The following is a 17345-nucleotide window of genomic DNA, read 5'->3' as shown; positions in this document are numbered from 1 at the left end:
TTTTCTTTATGTTGTTCTAGCCTCTTCTCTAAACCTCTTGCTTTAAGAAGACAGAAAAGGCTAACCCAATTACTAAAGTAAAATTAAGGATCATGAATATAATAATAATCATAACTTTCTGATCTCTCTTTTATTTCTTAGAACAAGCTCCAAGAAGTCTGTTTTATTGTCTCTCCCATCTTATATGCTTTATTATATTCTTTATTTCTTTAAGACGACCAATCTTAATGTGTTCGTGTCTATATATGATGTTTTATATTCAGTTCCCTTTGTAATTTTTTAAACAGTTTACCTGATCAAAAGCTCCGTTCTGTGCTTGTGTCTGATCTTTGCTTCCTGTGCTCTGCTGTTTGGCTCACGAAGAAGCGGCGTTCTTCCGCCCCCACACCTGTAACTTGGACATTCTGACCCTTCCTCCTGCTCTGGGAAGTTATGAAGTGTTGGCTCCTAAGGTTAGCAGGTGTCCGACGACGAAGAGTCCCTTTAGTTCGGGTCTAGCAAGCAGGCTTTTTCCCTTTAGGTAAGCTTTTGGCCAGAGCGAGCAGTTTAAACAGCTTCTAAGTTTTCTTTGAGTTTTTTCCTCTCTGCTGGAGTTCTGCTTACAAGCCCCAAGCCCTCAGGCTCTGAGAATGTCAGTTGCTAGGTAACCGCACAGCAGGAGTTTTCCAAGCAGTTAGTATTTGACTCCTCCTTTGAAAATTTCCCAGGCCAGAGCAAACTGCCTGGTTCCCCGTTAGCCAGCTGGCTGTTTCTTCTGCCTGCTTTCCGCCTGGGTCTGGAGCTATGCCCTGTCTTACTTGCTTTGGGCAAGTTTCTCGGAGCTACGCGCTCTGGAGAGCAGCTGTCCTTTCAAGCCCCAGAGAACTAGATTAGGCCGTGGCTGTATTTGAACCTGTCTCTACTCCCCTCACTGTATTGACTTTGATCCTGGAGAGTGTTAGTTTGAAGTTTCCATACAGAACTTTTTAAATAATTAAATATGAATATTAAGGGTGTGGATAACATGAAGTCCATTAATGATTATTAATGTTTAATATTGATTTCTATTTTAGTAAAGCAGCAGTTGCTCCCTAACCAGCTGTATACCCAAATAACCACACAAAGAGACTAGGATTTATTTAATTGGCCTAGAGCACAACGCAGCACAATAATACTCTATCCTAAACCTCCAAGCTAGTATAGGTTCCTCCCATTCAGATTTCCCACATTGCACTTGCTTTTTGATCATATCCTAAGGCCAGTTCGGTTCTTCTGGTCTTCACAAGTACTCTCCTTTTGGCTCCACCTCCCGCTGCCCTCCCCTTTTTCTCCCCTCCCTGGGCCAGGATGTCCCACCCTATTCTCCAGTATTGCTCAGCGTTGGCTGGTTGGCTTTTTATTGACAATTCAGAGAAAAAATGGTGGGGCATGTTTACACAAAGTCGAGGCAGGAGATATTTAGAATAAACAAAAGAATGCAATATCCAGATTAAACAAGATAGTGGGGTAGAAAATTCAGCATGAATGAACAAGGGTAAACTACACAGTCCACAAAAACATTATGCCAACAGAATCCCCAATCTCTTGAGCTTTGTCTCTCATTGAATAGAATACATCCCTATAGAAGAGGCCATGTTCTCTGCATCCTCCACAAACAGAATCTATCACCTGGGAGTGGCGGTGCTCACCTGTACTCCCCACACTCTGGGAGGCAGAGGCAGGCAGTTCACTGTGAGTTCAAGGCCAACCTGGTCTACAAAGTGAGTCCAGGACAGCCAGGTCTACACAGGGAAACCATGTCTCAAACAAAACAAAACAACCAACAACAACAAATAGAATCTATCCTTATGCTTATCACAGATTCTTCCTCTAGTCCCTAGCCCTGAGCTCTATTTATCAGCCAATAGAATTCATTCTTTGGGGGTGAGGGGGCTAGAAATATGGCTCAGAGGTTAAGAGCACTGGCTGCTCTTACAAAGGTCCTGAATTCTATTCCTAGCAACCACATGGTGGCTCATAACCATCTATAAGGAGATCTGGTGCCCTCTTCTGGTGTGTAGGCACACATGCAGGCAGAATGCTGTATAAATAATAAATAAATAAATAAATAAATAAATAAATAAATAAATAAATAAATAAATATTTTAAGGTGAGGGGCAGGGTTTCTCTGTGTAGCCCTTGCTGTCCTGAAACTTTCTCTGTAGAATGGCCTCAAACTCATAGAGATCCACCTGCCTCTGCCTCCCTGAGTGCTGGAATTATTAAGCCTGCGCCACCTCGTCTGGCTTTAGATTCTTTTTTTAACAGGCAAAATTCACACACAGTATGAAGCCTAAATCCCAAAGTACATGTTGAGAAGTTGTGGCATATGCCATGGTTTCTCTCACTTTCCCTGTGGCACTTCCAATGCTGGGATCTTTTGTTTGAGTGTCTTTCTTCTCAACTCTGCCTACCAGATCCCCACAGAACACTAACTCCAGGGAAGGGCTTGGAAATGATTCTGTAATGTCTCTCAGATCCCAGGCAAGGCATGAAGCAAGATAGATGACCTGCGACTGGATCCCAGAGCTGACTGCAGGGTTAGGGACCAGGCCATCCATGTGCTCTGAACTGGAATGAGGGAGCTGTACAACCAGAACCCAGGGCAGAAGAGTCCACTGAGGTCTCCAGGGGGCATCCTGAGCCAGCACCTCTTCTCTCCCATGCCCCTCTCTGTGACCCAGTGGTTGGGCCCTTTGTGACCCAGGCCAGGAGCTAGGGGAGCCTGAGCGCCAGCGGGGGGGCAGGCAGAGTAGATGGTGAGTCTCCCCCTGGGAGCAGGCCCCCCGCGCCATGGCAAGCGTGGTGGTGAAGACAATCTGGCAATCCAAAGAGATCCACGAAGCGGGGGACCCACCTGCGGGTGTCGAAAGCCGCGCCCAGCTGGTCCCTGAGGCTCCCGGGGGGGTGACCAGCCCTGCCAAGGGGATAACGAAGAAGAAGAAGGCCGTGTCCTTCCACGGGTGGGTTTCCTGCGCCCTGTTGGTGACAAGCCTAGTGCCCAGCACTGCCTACAGGAAAGCATGGGTGCTGGAGGGCAAGGAGGGGTGAGGAAGAGGGCGGTACAAAGGCAGTATGTGGAAGGGAGATTCCGGAAAAGAGAGAAGCAATGGGAAGAGAGCAGGCAGTGGGGGCGGAGCAGGAACCAGAACGGGCAGGGAAATGGTAGGTGAAGGAAGGTTAGCGGCATCTGAGGCCAGGTGCTGTGTCCAGAAGGCCCACCCTCCCCACCATCTCCTGGGTCACCTGCAGGGTGGAACCCCGGATGTCCCACGAGCCGATGCACTGGTGCCTGAACCTCAAGCGGTCCTCAGCCTGCACCAACGTGTCCTTACTCAACCTGGCTGCCATGGAGCCCGACTCGTCGGGCACAGATTCAACCACAGAGGACAGTGCTCCACTGGCACTGCCAGGGCCCCCTGCTTCCCCTACAACACCCTGGGCCCCAGAGGATCCTGACATCACAGAGCTTCTGGTGAGTAGCTGCTATGGGGAGGCCAGAGTCTACTCAATGGAGGTGGTAGATCTAAGGAGGGGGCTGGGCTAGTTTAGAATGAGACGTTCTAGTCACTGGGACCAGAAGATGGGCCCCAGTGGCGGTGTCCGGAAGAGTCCTGGGGGTAGGAGTACAGCTCAGTGGTGGAGCACTTGGCCAGCAAGTGCAAGCAAGGCCCTGGGTATCACCCTAAGCAACAAAGAATACACTGAGTTATAGGGTGGCTGGGGAGGGGCATGTCCCCCAGTGTACTTGTGGAGGTAAGAGATAACTTGAGGTGGGGCCTTCTCTCTTTCCATGATGTGGAACCCAAGGACAGAACTCAGGTCCTCAGGCTTGGTAGCAATTGCCTTTACCCTTTGCCTGCTGAGCCAGCTTGCCTGAGTCGCCCCAACCCCTCTCTTGTTTTTTGAGACAGGGTTCCTCTGTGCAGCACCTGCTGTCCTAGAAATTGTTCTGTAGACCAGGCTGGCCTCGAACTCAGAGACCCACCTCCCCCTGCCTCCTAAGTACTGGGATTAAAGGCGTGTGCCACCACTGCCCGGCCTGTGCTGGAATTTAAAAAATATATGTTTATTTTATGAGTGTTCTGCCTGCATGTATGTGTCTGCTGCCCAAGGAGGCCAGAAGAGGGTGTCAGATGTCCCTGAAACTGGAGTTCCAGATGATTTTGAGCTGCTATGTGGATTCTGGGAATGGAACCTAGGTCCTCTGCAAAAATAGCCAACACTCTTAATGCTAAGCTTCTTCTCCAGCCTCTATTCTTTTTATTATTATTATTACATTCATTATGTCTGTGGGGGCATGAGTGTGCTACAGTACACATGAGGAAATCAGAGGACAACTTAGAAGCTTCCGTTCATTGAATGGGTCTGGGGATCAGACTCAGGTCATCTGTACCCAATAAGCAATCTCATCACCCCAGAACTGTTTTCTATTGCTTCTGCCTCAGTGAATAGGGCCCATAGTCCTGATCTATCTAGAGTCCAAAAGCCTCAGCCTGTCTTGCCTGGGTTTGGGGCACAGTCTGACCTGGGAGATTGGGAGTTCATCATATGACAGCAACCAGGACAAGAAGATGTCATTATCTGAGATATTAAACACTGAGGATCTGTGTGATGTCTCAGTGGGTGCTTCCAAACCTGACAGCCTAAGATCAATCCCAGAAACCCACACGGCAGAGAGAACCAAATAAATGTAGAAAAAAATATAAATGCTAGGCGTGGTGTCTCATGTCTTTGATCTCAGCACTTAGGAGGCAAAAGCAGGCTGATCTCTGTGACTTCAAGGCCAGCCTGGGCTACACAGACCTTGCCTTAAAACAAACCAACCAACCTAAGGTAGAATCTGACAGAAATTTAATCATGCTCTGTGAGTCTCAGAGGGTAGAGGACATGTCTCCACTGTGAGGAATATGTATATATCACTCCAATAAAGGAGTAGGAAATAGCAGAATCCAAGACAGAACTGGACCCGTCTCCAGAGAAGGAAGTCCCCTCACTCATGTCCAAGCCTTTGTGTGGCAGCCAGCCAACAGCCCCAAATAACCAGTAGTAGTTATTTCTGGCAGTATTTAGCCTCATTTCTCTGTTAGTGAAGATATGGAGGCCCAGAGAGGTTAAGTAGCATAAGCAAGGTCTCACCGCTTGGAAGTAGCAGAAGCAGCTTAAAGAGTCATGGCAGAGGACTCGTGCTAAGCTACACTGGCTGGGATAGTACAGGACACTGGACACCCTGAGGAAGAGTCGTCAAAGTAGCACAGAAAAGAGAACACACAGGGTAGACCTTGAAGCTGAAGTAAGGAATTTTCCATGTGGAAAAGCATTGCGGCCACCAAGAACAGCATGTGCAAAGAGACAGGGGCTGAAAAGAGTGTGGAAAAGGAAGGACTGTAGTGGGAGATTTGGGCTGGATAGAGAGCAGGACACTGCCCACACAGGCTGCAAAACATAGATATGGTCTCAAGGGCCATAAGGAGCCATTGTGGATTCAGTGGAGAGGGAGAAGCTACTTGGTAGATTGGCTCTCTTTCCATTTACTGTTATCTTGTTGTGTGCTATATCCTGTGATGTCACTTCCTCTTTTTAGAGCATCTATAAGGGAGTTTGTATAATCCAGTTTAAAGATGAAGGAAATAATGGAGGAATAGAAGGCAGAGTCCTTCCTAAGATCACAAGGCTGTGGAGTGCTTATAAGAACCAGAGGCTATGAGCTGGAGAAATGGCTCAAACAATAGGAACACTGGCTGTGCTTCCAAAGGTCCTGAGTTTAATTCCCAGCTCACAACCATCTATAATGAGATCCGGGGCCCTCTTCTGGCATGCAGGCACACATAAAGGCTGAATACTGTATAAATAATAAATAAATAAAATATTAAAAAAAAAAAAAAGAACCAGAGGCTAGAGGCTAAATTAGAAGGCTGCTGAGTTGGATGCCAAAGAAAACTTCTTTCTTCCCTGAGACTCCTCTAGAGCAGGAGGCTGGTATGTGCAGGGGAGAGAGAAGGCAGGGAGGCCAGAGGAGGTAAGGCTAGTGCTGGCTGGCAGGTCACTGTCAGCGTCCAGTCACGGCTTCCCAGCAGGCAGAGGTGCTGTCAGGAGGGACTGGCGCTCTTGGGTAGCCAGCAGGTGAGTGACAGCAGTGACCATCAGGGTCTCTCCTTCTAAGGACACACTGACACTCATTCCCCGTTCTGTGGTGGCTCCTCACTCCTCCATGGACACATTATGCCATCTTCATCATTTGATTTCGGGGTAGAAATCTTTATAGCCCAGTCTGGCCTGGCATGCACATGACCCCTTTCCTCAGCTTCCTAAGTACTGGGCTGACAGGCTTGTGCCACCATTCCCAACGTTGTATTTTGGCCCCTTGAAATTTTTTTCAGACAGGGCCTCATGCATCCCAGGTTGGCTTCAGTATCCAGGAAGACAGTCCTGTCCTTCTTTCCCAGACTCTGTTAGGCCCCTGTCTCTTTGGACTCTTGATCCTGCTGCCTCCACCGCCATGCTGACTGACATTGCTCATTAACTTATTCCTTATCTCCTTATTCCCCATCTTACGGGAAGGGAAACTGAGGCAGGCTCCAGGCAGGGAATCATGATGCCAGGAGTTGTACAGAACATGTCCCAAGACAGGCTCCCTCACCTGTCTGTAAGCCTTTGGCATGCCAGTCTCTCATCCTCTCTCTCCTCCAAGGATCCAGAATACCCCTTCCCAAGTATTGACCCATGCTATTTAGGCTAGTCATCCTGTGATGGTGGCCATTAGTCACACATATATTACACAGGTAGGGATACTTTGGTATGGCTAAGATGGCCTCCCTGAGATCACACAGGAAGTGAAATGAGCTGATCCAGGATGAATGCTCTATGTCCCCCAAAACATTTCCCCCTAGGTAGCCTACTGAGTCTTCCGTTCAGAAAGACGTTTTGCATATTAGTTATCTAATGCTTTGAAATGAGTCCTGATACTTTATTATTTTTATTTTTTCTATTAATTACAGTTTATTCACTTTGTATCCTAGCTGTAATCCCCTCCATCATTCCCTCCCAATTCCACCCTTCCTCCCTCGTCTCCTCTGATGCCCCTCTCTAAGTCCACTGATAAGTCTTCCTCTGTGGCCAGGTAAAGCTGCTCCCCCCTCAGGGGGAAGTGATCAAAGAGCCAGCCACTGAGTTCATGTCTCCCTTACTAGGGAACCCACTTGGATACTGAGCTGCCATGAGCTACATCTGTGCAGGGGTTCTAGGTTATCTTGACGCATGGTCCTTGGTTGGAGTATCAGTCTCAAGTCCTGATACTTAAGACAGCCCATCTTTGATTGGTTAATATGGAAGTTTCAGGCACATGGCTGGGATAAGGGACCAGTCAACCCTTCTGTCAGAGCTATGGTCCTCTGAAGAGGTCAGGATAGGTTAATTCTGTGTCTGTGTCTGAGGCCATAGTCCTGTAATGGGATGAGAATTGGTCGGCATTTCCTCAAGGACTTAGTCACCTGCTAGGATCACATTGCTGTAGACATTACCTCCAGGGACACAGGATATAGTCACCTTTTCAGTGGGGCTGGTCGGCCTCTGCTGAGATGAGGCCGATATTGTGCTCACAGCCGTATTCGTAGGACAGGATCAGTGCGAGGTCAACAGTTTGGACACAGCTGCATTCTTTGATGGCTTGACTAGGGTTGGAAGATGCCCTACCCAGACATTGCCCATGTGGGTGCCTCAACTCCTTTCTGGCCTCTAGGCTCCTGGCCATATGGGCTTCTCCATACATAGAGGCTCATGACATGGCCGACATGGCCGCCAGCAATCCTCAGAGCATCACCTACCTCAGGTGCTAAGACAACTGGAGTGTGCCACCATACCTGGCCCATTGCATCCTGAATTTCCAGAGTGTCAGAGAGTGACTCCACCTGTTTCTGGTTTATTTCATTATTTTTATTATAGTGAGGAATTTTACCATTTTGCTGACATTATTTTTATTTTCTTTTTTTTATTTTTATTTTTTTTAATTTTTATTTTCTTAAGATAAATTCGCACAGTAGGTGGTGGTGTCACATGCCTTTGATCACAGCACTCAGAAGGCAGAGGCAGGCAGATCTCTGAGTTCAAGGCCAGCCTGGTCTACAGAGCAAGATCCAGGACAGCCAGGATTACACAGAGAAACCCTGCCTCAAAACAACAAAAAATTAAGCCAAGATAAGTTCTCACTCTGTAGCTCTTGGCTGCCTGGAACTCACTATGTAGACCAGGCTAGCCTCTAGTTCACAGAGATCCACCTGCCTCTGCTCTCCTGAGTGCTGGCTGGGGTTAAAGGTGTGTGCCACATGCCCAGCCACTCACAACACTTAATTTTTTTTTTTTAATTACATATACAGTGTTCTGCCTGCAAGTGTGCCTGCAGGCCAGAAGAGAGCACCAGATCTCATTATAGATGGTTGTAGCTACCAAGGGGTTGCTGGGAATTGAACTCAGGATCTCTGGAAAAGCACCCAATGGTCTTAACCTCTGAGCTATCCCTCTAGCCCCACTGACAGAACCTTAATTACAATATTTATATCCTCATAGCAATCACAAAAGAAATGTACTTTCTTCATTTTACAGTCAAGGAAACTTGTTTTTAATTATCATAATTTTTGTATTGGTTTTGGTTTTTCAAGACAGGCCAGTTATGTAGCCCTAGCTGTCCTGGAACTTACTCTGTAGACCACTCTGGCTCCAACTCAGAGATCCAGCTACCTACCCTCTGCCTCCCAAGCGCTGGATTTAACCACTGCTGGGCTAAGACTCAAAAAGAGAGCTGGGTGCCAAGGCTCTTGCCAGTAATCCTAATACATAAGAAGCTGAGTCAGGGGCCTGGCATGGTGGTGTGCACCTTTAATCCCAGCAGCTGGGAGGCAGAGGCAGGTGGATCTCTGTGAGTTCTATTGTAAGGTCAATTTGGGCTATTTAATGAGTACATAGCCTAGGCTAGAGAGTCAGGTTCCTTTAGAAAAATACAATAAAAAAGAGAAAGAAAGTAAAGTAAAAATAAAGATCAGAGACAAGGAGGGCAAGGAAAGCAAGCTGAAGCTGAGAAAGGAAGGCGGTAGAGGCCAGGCCTGCCCTTGCAGTACATCACTCTGCGTTCTCACTGTGCTCACTCATCCACATTGGCAAGCCTGGCACGTGCTCCCAGCCAGCTGCAAGGGAGCTCTAGCTAACTGAGAGCTAAGAATGTAAATGGCAGTTGTTGCATAACGAGTTTGACTGCTGTAGCAAAAAGGACAGAAAAGAGCAGTTTGCACAGGGCACAAGCTGCTGCCTCAACCGAAAATTGAGCAGGGTAAGCCAGAGGTGATGGCTTTAATCCTCGCCCTCCGGAGGCAAAGGCAGGCTACCTCGGTGAGTTCGAGGCCAGCCAGAACTACATATTGAGACAGATCTCATGGTTTCTATCTGATGATCCAAGATGATTGTCAATTTTATGCTCCAGAGAGTAGGGAGACAGAAAAGAGGAGGGTTTTTATGGGCACACATTTGTGGCTGGAACCCAGGATCTTTCGCATGCCTGCAAGTACTCTACCACTGAGCTACACTCCAGCCCCTCTTGTGGGGATTCTAGGCAGAGGCTGTGCCACTGAGCCACACCCTCACCTCCAGTTGGGGAATTCTAGGCATTTGCCCACCTCTTTTCCCAGCACACTGAAAAGAGTATTAGTTTATTTCTAACTTTACCAAACAAGAAAACTGAACCCACCCTTTACTGAAAGCCACATACCCATCCAGAGCAAAACCAGGCTGAAAAACACAGCCTGCTAGTTCTAGAATTTTCTTGGTGTTGAACTATACAAGCCTCTCATTCTTAACCAGAGTGGGGTCAACAGTGGATTGGTACGTGCCAAAGACTCCATTACCAGCTTGAAGGAAAAGACCACTCGAGTTAATCAGCACGTTCAGACATTACAGGTATGACAGACACTTGAGGAGCCCTGTGCCCCTGTTGTGGCCTCTTCCTCCAGAACTAAGTTCCCGGCCTGTAGCCACCTTTCCCCTTTGTGCATGCCCAGCCCTCAGGAGGCTAAGACCCTGCTCCCTGTGTAAGCTTCCCCCCCTGCCCCTGTGTAATCCCACCTCCCTTCCACGGTCAAGAGCGAGTGCTCTGTGCTGAGCGAGAATCTGGAGAGAAGGCGGCAGGAGGCTGAAGAGTTGGAGGGATACTGCAGCCAGCTGAAGGTGAGCCGCTGTGGAGGGATGGGTGGGGAGGAGTCGAGAGGAGGGACCACGACCACGAGGGCAGTTACCGCTCATCCTAGCATGAAGTCCCAGATTCAGGCCTCGTATGGGATTGGGCTGGGTGTGGTAGCACACACCTGTGACCACAGCACTTAACCGTTCAAGGCTCTACACAATGAGTTGGAGGCCAGGGTACGTGAGACCCTCTCACGGCTACCAAAAACGTCCCTTTCGTGGCTTTCATGGGCACTGCATGCATTGTTGCACACATATGTATCTACATACATACACACAACAAATACTTATATGTATAAGAAGAAAAAATGTTTCTCAGGACAGGGTTTCTCAGTGTAGTCCTGGCTGTCCTGGAACTCACTCTGTAGGCCAGGCTGGCCTCGACCTCAGAGATCTGCCTGCCTCTGCCTCCCAAGTGCTGGGATTAAAGGCATGGGCCACCATCGCCGCCTCCACCCACCACCAGGCTCATCATAAGATTTTTTTTTTTTTTTTAATCTTTTAAATTTGAAAATGTAAAGCAAAAGGAGCTCAGGAGAAGGGGCTGGTTGAAGAGGGTAGCACGGGGGGGGGGGCTAGGAAGGAAGCCTGGCTGGGAAGGGGGTGCGTCCTACACGGGGCAGGTGCTATGCAAAAAACGGGGCTGAAGGTGGGGGCAGAACCGGAATGGGAAGGCAGGGCCCCCGCCCCGATGTTCTGACCCAGGAGAACTGCCGCAAAGTGACCCGGTCAGTGGAAGACGCTGAAATCAAAACCAATGTCCTGAAGCAGAACTCGGCCTTGCTGGAGGTATGAGGCTGTGCGTTAGGCGTTTGGGTGGAGTCTAAGGATGGGGTTTGGAGGAGCTGGGGAGGGCAGGGTGTGAAGCCTCCAGAGCCTCCAGTGAGGAGTGCAGCCTGAGGAAGCTTAGTGTTGTGTAAGGGTGTAGCCTAAAATGCCTGAGTGGGCCAGGTCTAGGATGAAGATCTGCCAGCTCACTTGATAACAAAAGGCCAGGAAAACTTGTGCTGGTCCCTAAGAGGCAGGCAAGACAGGAGAAGGGGTGGAAGGCTGGCTGCAGCCATAGCGGGCTTTAGAGTAAAGGTTATCGCTCCTCCTAATGACAAGCGGGGGTTCCCACTGTCCTCTTTCCACACTCCTTTGCAGTCTCGGGACCCCTGGGGTGCAGTTAGCTGCGGGTGGCAAGGGGCTGGATACCCTGAATCGTTGTCCTCCCTTGCCCAGGAGAAGCTAAGATACCTCCAGCAGCAACTCCAGGATGAGACGCCTAGGAGGCAGGAGGCCGAGCTGCAGGAACTGGAGCAAAAGCTGGAGGCCGGCCTTTCCCGGCATGGCCTGGGCCCTGCCGCTCCCCTTCAGGGCTGTTCTGGGCCCCCCGGTAGCCCCGAGGAACCCCCGCGGCCGAGGGGCCTGGCCTCCAGTGCCTGGGGCTTAGCGCTCCGCACAGGGGAAGGACTCTCGTTGAGCGAGCAGGAGTTGCAGAAGGTGTCCACCGGCCTGGAGGAGCTGAGGTGGGCGGGGGCTGCAGGAGGTGGGTGGACCAGGCCCCAGGTGGAACCAAGCTTGGAGGCTGTGTGGGTGGGTTTGTTAGAGGTGGGGTGGGCGGGACAGAGTGGACCCCAGACTTGGGAGTTTGATGTATGGGGGGCGGGGGGGGGGGGGCAGGGGGCAGACTTAGGGCTAGGTGAGTAGGAGCAGAAAGAGAGCCTGGGTGAGGATTCGGGTGGTTACGTCAAGTGGTGCAGGGCTAACTAACCTAGCACACACCGGAAAGGGAAAAGGGCAGAGCATATGGTGGTGCCCTGCGGGGCAGAGGTTGGAGGACATCTAGGTTTGATGCCAGCCCTGTCTACAGAGAGCGGTCCAGTACAACCAGGGCTACATAGACTCTGTCTTCTTTGTTTCTCTTTGTAGCCCTGGCTGTCCTGGAACTTGCTCTGCAGACCAGGCTAACATTGAACTCAGAGATCGCCTGCCTCTGCTTCCCAAGTGCTGGGTTTAAAGGCGTGTGCCACCACCATCTGGCTACAGACCCCGTCTTAAAAAAATAAAAAAAAAAAAAAAAAAAGAAAAAAGAAAAAAAGAAAGAAAGAGGAAAAGAAAACAATTTGGTGATCTATCTGGGGCGAGGTGACACGCATGGTCAAATCTATACCCAACCCTTTCTTCCCTCTGCTTTTCGCAGGAGGGAGGTGTCCTCCCTGGCAGCCCGGTGGCATCAGGAGGAGGGGGCGGTGCAGGAAGCTCTGCGTTTGCTCGGAGGCCTGGGAGGCCGGCTGGATGGCTTCCTGGGCCAGTGGGAGCGAGCACAGCGGGAACAAGCACAGTCGGCCCGGGGCTTGCAGGAGCTTCGAGGACGGGCAGATGAGCTGTGCACGATGTAAGGCTCAGCGGGTGCTGGAGGGGACATGGGGTCCATGGAAAGTGGAACCCATCCGAGGGTGGATCCTTGAGGGAAAAAGATTGACCAAGAGCTAGCACTTGCCTAGAATCCCCATCGAGGGGTTGGAGGTGTGGCTCAGTGGTAGAGCCCATGTCTCAAATAACCCTGCTAAACCGGGGGTGCTGGCACACACCTGTAATTCCAGCACTCAGGAGGCAGAGGCAGGTGGATCTCTGTGTGTTCGAGGCCAGCCTGGTCCACAAAGTGATTCTAGGACAGCCAGGGCTACACAGAGAAACCCTGTCTCAAAAACAAAACAAAAACAACAAAACTAAAATAACCCTGCTATTGAGAGCGTGGCTTTGAGGTAGAGTCCCTGCTTGGGACCCACCAGTAAGGAATAAGCATGTTTGCCTAGTAGAAGCCCTGGCTTCTGTCCAGTGTAGATGGACAGAGACATCTCAGCAGGGGACAGGCAGATACATTGTATTGAAAGGTGGACTCCTGGTGCTGGGCTAACATTGGAGGTTGCAAGTTACCCCCACTGGTCGCTCTCCCATCTCAGGGTGGAGAGGTCAGCAGTGTCTGTGGCTTCGCTGAGGACTGAATTGGAGGCGCTGGGCCCAGTGAAACCGATTCTGGAGGAGCTGGGCCGGCAACTTCAGAACTCCCGAAGGGGGCCCGACCATGTCTTGAACTTGGATCGTTCTGTCCAAGGCCCCTGTGCCCGCTGCGCCAGGTATGGGAAGGGGTAACCCCTGCATTGTGGGTCACACATAGGATAGGATATTGTCATTGTGAGAGATGTGTTTCTGTGGGTCGCAGAGAGTCCTGTTGCATTGTGGGAACAACTTTTCTATCCTTTCCATGTAGTACAAGTTGGCTTTTTGTGGAAAGCAAAGATTGAGACTTGACGCATTTCCAGCACACTGTAGGAAGGTTGGGCTGCCGTGAGGGTGGGTGCTCCACCACATGATGCCAGGGGCACAGAGGGATAGCTCAGTGAGGAAAGTGTTTGCCTTGCCAGCAGACAGGAGGATCCCTGTACCCCACCAGTGTGCCTGAATCTAGGAACTCCAGAGGCCCTGTCTTTGAAAATAAGGTGGAGAGCTAGAGAGTAATTAAGAGCACTGGCTGCTTTTCCAAGAGGTCCTCAGTTCAGTTCCCAGCACCCACATTTTGGCTTGCAACCATCTATAATTGTAGTCCCATGGGATCTGGTGCCCTCTTCTGGTATGCAGACAATACAACATATATATAAACAAATAAATCTTTAAAAAGAAGAACAACAGGTAAGGCCTGACATGATTGCGCATGCCTTTAATCCCAGCACTGGCGGCAGATGCAGGTTTATTGCTGTGCATTTGAGGCCAGCCTAGTCTACAAAAAAAAAACAAACAAACAAACAAAGAAGAAAAGAAGTAGGGTTAAAAGGTGGCTCAGTGGATAATGTTTGTTCTGACAACCTCTGTATCTTACTGTGAGTGGAGAGACTCCACTCCCAATGGCTGTCCTCTAACCCCACACTTGCTCACCCACATTCTCTCACACATACACACTCATACAATAATTAGTTAAAATAATGTGGGGAGGGCTGGAGAGACGGCTCCCAGTCAAGAGCACTGGCTGCCCTTCCAGAGGTCCTGAGTCCAATTCCCAGGAAACACATGGTGGCTCACAACCATCTATAGTGAGAGCTGGTGCCCCCGTCTGGCATACAGGCACACATGCAGGCAGAACACTATAGATAATAAATCTTAAAAATTAAATAAACATAACTTGGAGACATTCATCAACCTTTGACCCCCACACATGCACACACAAAAAGAGAACTTGCTATGTGTGGAAAGAGCAAGAAGTGGGTTTCCAGTTACAACACAGGATCAAGTTTAATTGTACACTGCCTAGAATGTCTGGTAGTATGGTTTTCTGAAGCGACTAAAGAAACAGGGCCAGCTTTGGTGGTTTGTTCACGCCTTTAACCCCAGCAGTCTGGAGGCAGAAGCAGGTGGATCTCTGTGAGTTCCAGGTCAGGCTGGTCTACAGAGTGAGTTCCAGGACAGCCAGGGCTACACAGAGAAACCCTGTCTCAACAAAAAATAAAAAATAGCCAGATGGAGCCTGATCCAGGGCCTCATCCATCTGGCCACCACCCCTTACAGCCAGGGGCAGCAGCTGTCCACGGAGTCCCTGCAGCAGCTGCTGGAACGCGCGCTGACACCGCTGGTGGATGAGGTGAAGCAGAAAGGCCTGGCTCCTGCCTGCCCCAGCTGCCAGAGGCTACACAAGAAGATTCTGGTACCAGGCACCATGGGCTGCCATGACCCACGTTACTTTTGGGTTTGGCAGGGTGTGGGGAGCCCCGGCTAGGGAGTCCTGCTGGCCTGTGGCAGGAAGGGGAGGCCTGTGTGGAGCAGCAAGGCTTGCCTCTGTGCAGGCAGGCAGAAGAGTTGGTGACTGCTGAATTACAGCCCAGTCACCCTGCAACCTGCGGTGACAGGCTCTGGCCCAAAGCACAATAAGACACTGGGGCTTGGATATCATGGGCAGATTCTTCTCTATAGCTCATGGACATGGGCCTGATTTTCTGTAGCCTCTCAGGAAGGTCACTGGACTCAGAGGGACCCTTAATGCCAGACTGGGGACCCACTGTCACAAGCCACAGCTCTACAGTTGTTGGGACTTGAGGCCTGATATATTGTTGGACATAGAGAGCCAGTGTGTGAGATTGGGCTACAGGATGCTGGGATATAAATTATAGTTAGCAGCAGGATAGATGGGAGCTGATGGCTTAGTGCATTGTGGGATATGGAGGTTAGTGTATGATAGGATTTGGCCTTAGAATGATGGGATTTGAATGGTAGTGAGCTTCAGTCCCAGGAGGCCTGGTGAATTGTGGGATAGAGAACACCTGTAACACTAGGGACCACTCTGACAGAGGCTGGCATCACAGATGTAGGGTCTTGAGAATTATGAGGGTGAGAAGGCCACCATGAGATGTGGGGGTTCACACAGAATAGGACAAAGGCATTAGGGGATAGTGAATGCTTCAAATGGGACTCAGCTTGCCGGGACACAGGCCGGTGCACCAGGGAACATTCACCAGATGCAATTGGGGAGACCAGTGAATTGTGGGATACCTGGGCAGTTCCCAACTCAAGGCCAGGCCTGATGGGTTAGTTTGGGTGGTGTGTGGGACCCTGCCCATTGCCCTCCGCGACCCAGGTCCCCCTCCACCCCCAGCCCAGTCCAGTAAGCCCAGCGGCGCCTAGTACACTCCTCTCCCCAGGAGCTGGAGCGCCAGGCCTTGGCCAAACACGTCAGGGCAGAGGCCCTGAGCTCCACCCTTCGGCTGGCCCAAGACGAAGCCCTTCGGGCCAAGAACCTACTGCTGACGGACAAGATGAAGCCGGAGTGAGGACGGAGGAGGCGGAGGGCATGGGAGGAGGGTGAGATCTCTGGATGGGGCCTGGCTCCTCCTCCTGCCCCTCACCCACTCTAGCCCCAGCTGGGTCTCCCCTGTGCTTATGCCTGGCTGGCTGTCATTGCAGGGAGAAGGTGGCCACTTTGGACTATATGCATTTGAAGATGTGCTCCCTTCACGACCAGCTCAGCCACCTGCCACTTGAGGGGTCCACAGGGGCAATGGGGGGAGGAAGCAATGGAGGGGCTCCCCCTAAACATGGGAGCCCAGGCTCTGAACAATAAATGGCCTCTCATGCTGGCATGAATTCTGACTCTGAGTTGGCATCCAAAAGTGTAGTCATCAGGTGTGGACAAGAGATGGGATCCTCCATGGGATAGCCTAGGTTACACAATGACACCCTGTCTCAAAACAAAGAAAGGGATGCGGCTTCACCGTAGAGCACTTGTGGAGCTCACTGGACAACTCTCCCTACTCCCAGGATGCAGGTGGGCACCCGTCACCTCCAGACTCAGCGACACGGGAGTTCAACTAGCCTGCATTATCTCAGACACTGCCTCAGCACAAAGGGCCTGGATGCCTCAGCACACTCACTGCCCCTGCAAAGGGTCGGAGCTCATTTCCAAGCACCCACAGGGTGGCTTACAATCATCTGTAACTCCAAGTCCAGGGAATCTGGCACCCTCTGCTGGGCTCTGCTGGCACTGCATGCACACAGTGCACATAAGGCACATAAAACACTGATCCTCAAAAAAAATAAAATAAAAAGGGAAGAGGGGAACAAAAAGCATAAAGAGAAGGAGGAAGAAGGGGGAGATGGAGAGGCGGGAGAGGAAAAGGCCATTATCCTGAGACTGTATGGCAGTTTTGCTGGCCCTCAGTCCCCCAGGGCCTAGGAGAGTCCCTAACCACATTTTGCAAATGAGGCTGATAAAATGATGATCCTCTTTCCCAGAAGAACTTGGTTCAGAGTAAAGCCTCTTTACTGTTTTTGTTTTGCTTTGCTTTGTTTCGAGACTGGGTCTCACTATGTTGCTATAGTTGTCTTGGAACTCACTATATGAGGACAGATGAGGCTGGCCTTGAACTCCCAGAGATCCGTCTGCCTTTGCTGGGATTAAAGGGGTGAGCCCTCCTCCACTTTGAGACTAGGTCTTGTTATGTAGCTCACTCAGCATCCCCCTACCTCTGACTTGATTTTTCCATAGCAGGATACAGTGGCATACCCCTGCCAGCCCAGCATCGGGACACAGACACAGGAGGGTCAAGAGTTCAAGATCACCCTCAGAAAAGAAC

General features: G+C 50.3%; 1 protein-coding gene across 1 annotated transcript; it reads left to right on the top strand.

Moving 5' to 3' along the window:
• The first annotated feature begins 2811 nt into the window (after nt 1-2811).
• On the top strand, nt 2812-16333 carry Tsks (testis specific serine kinase substrate). The gene is made up of 11 exons (XM_055613445.1): nt 2812-2981; nt 3271-3493; nt 9865-9960; nt 10144-10227; nt 10921-11031; nt 11467-11753; nt 12428-12622; nt 13191-13364; nt 14788-14923; nt 15915-16039; nt 16177-16333. Exons 1-11 carry the CDS (start codon nt 2812-2814, stop codon nt 16331-16333), a joined length of 1758 nt encoding a protein of 585 aa, XP_055469420.1.
• Nucleotides 16334-17345: the final 1012 nt, after the last annotated feature.

The sequence above is a fragment of the Psammomys obesus genome, unplaced genomic scaffold (assembly GCF_907164565.1).
Source record: "Psammomys obesus unplaced genomic scaffold, mPsaObe1.curated_primary_1811, whole genome shotgun sequence".
Classification (NCBI taxonomy): domain Eukaryota; kingdom Metazoa; phylum Chordata; class Mammalia; order Rodentia; family Muridae; genus Psammomys; species Psammomys obesus.
This window is presented reverse-complemented; position numbering and strand designations above follow the sequence as displayed.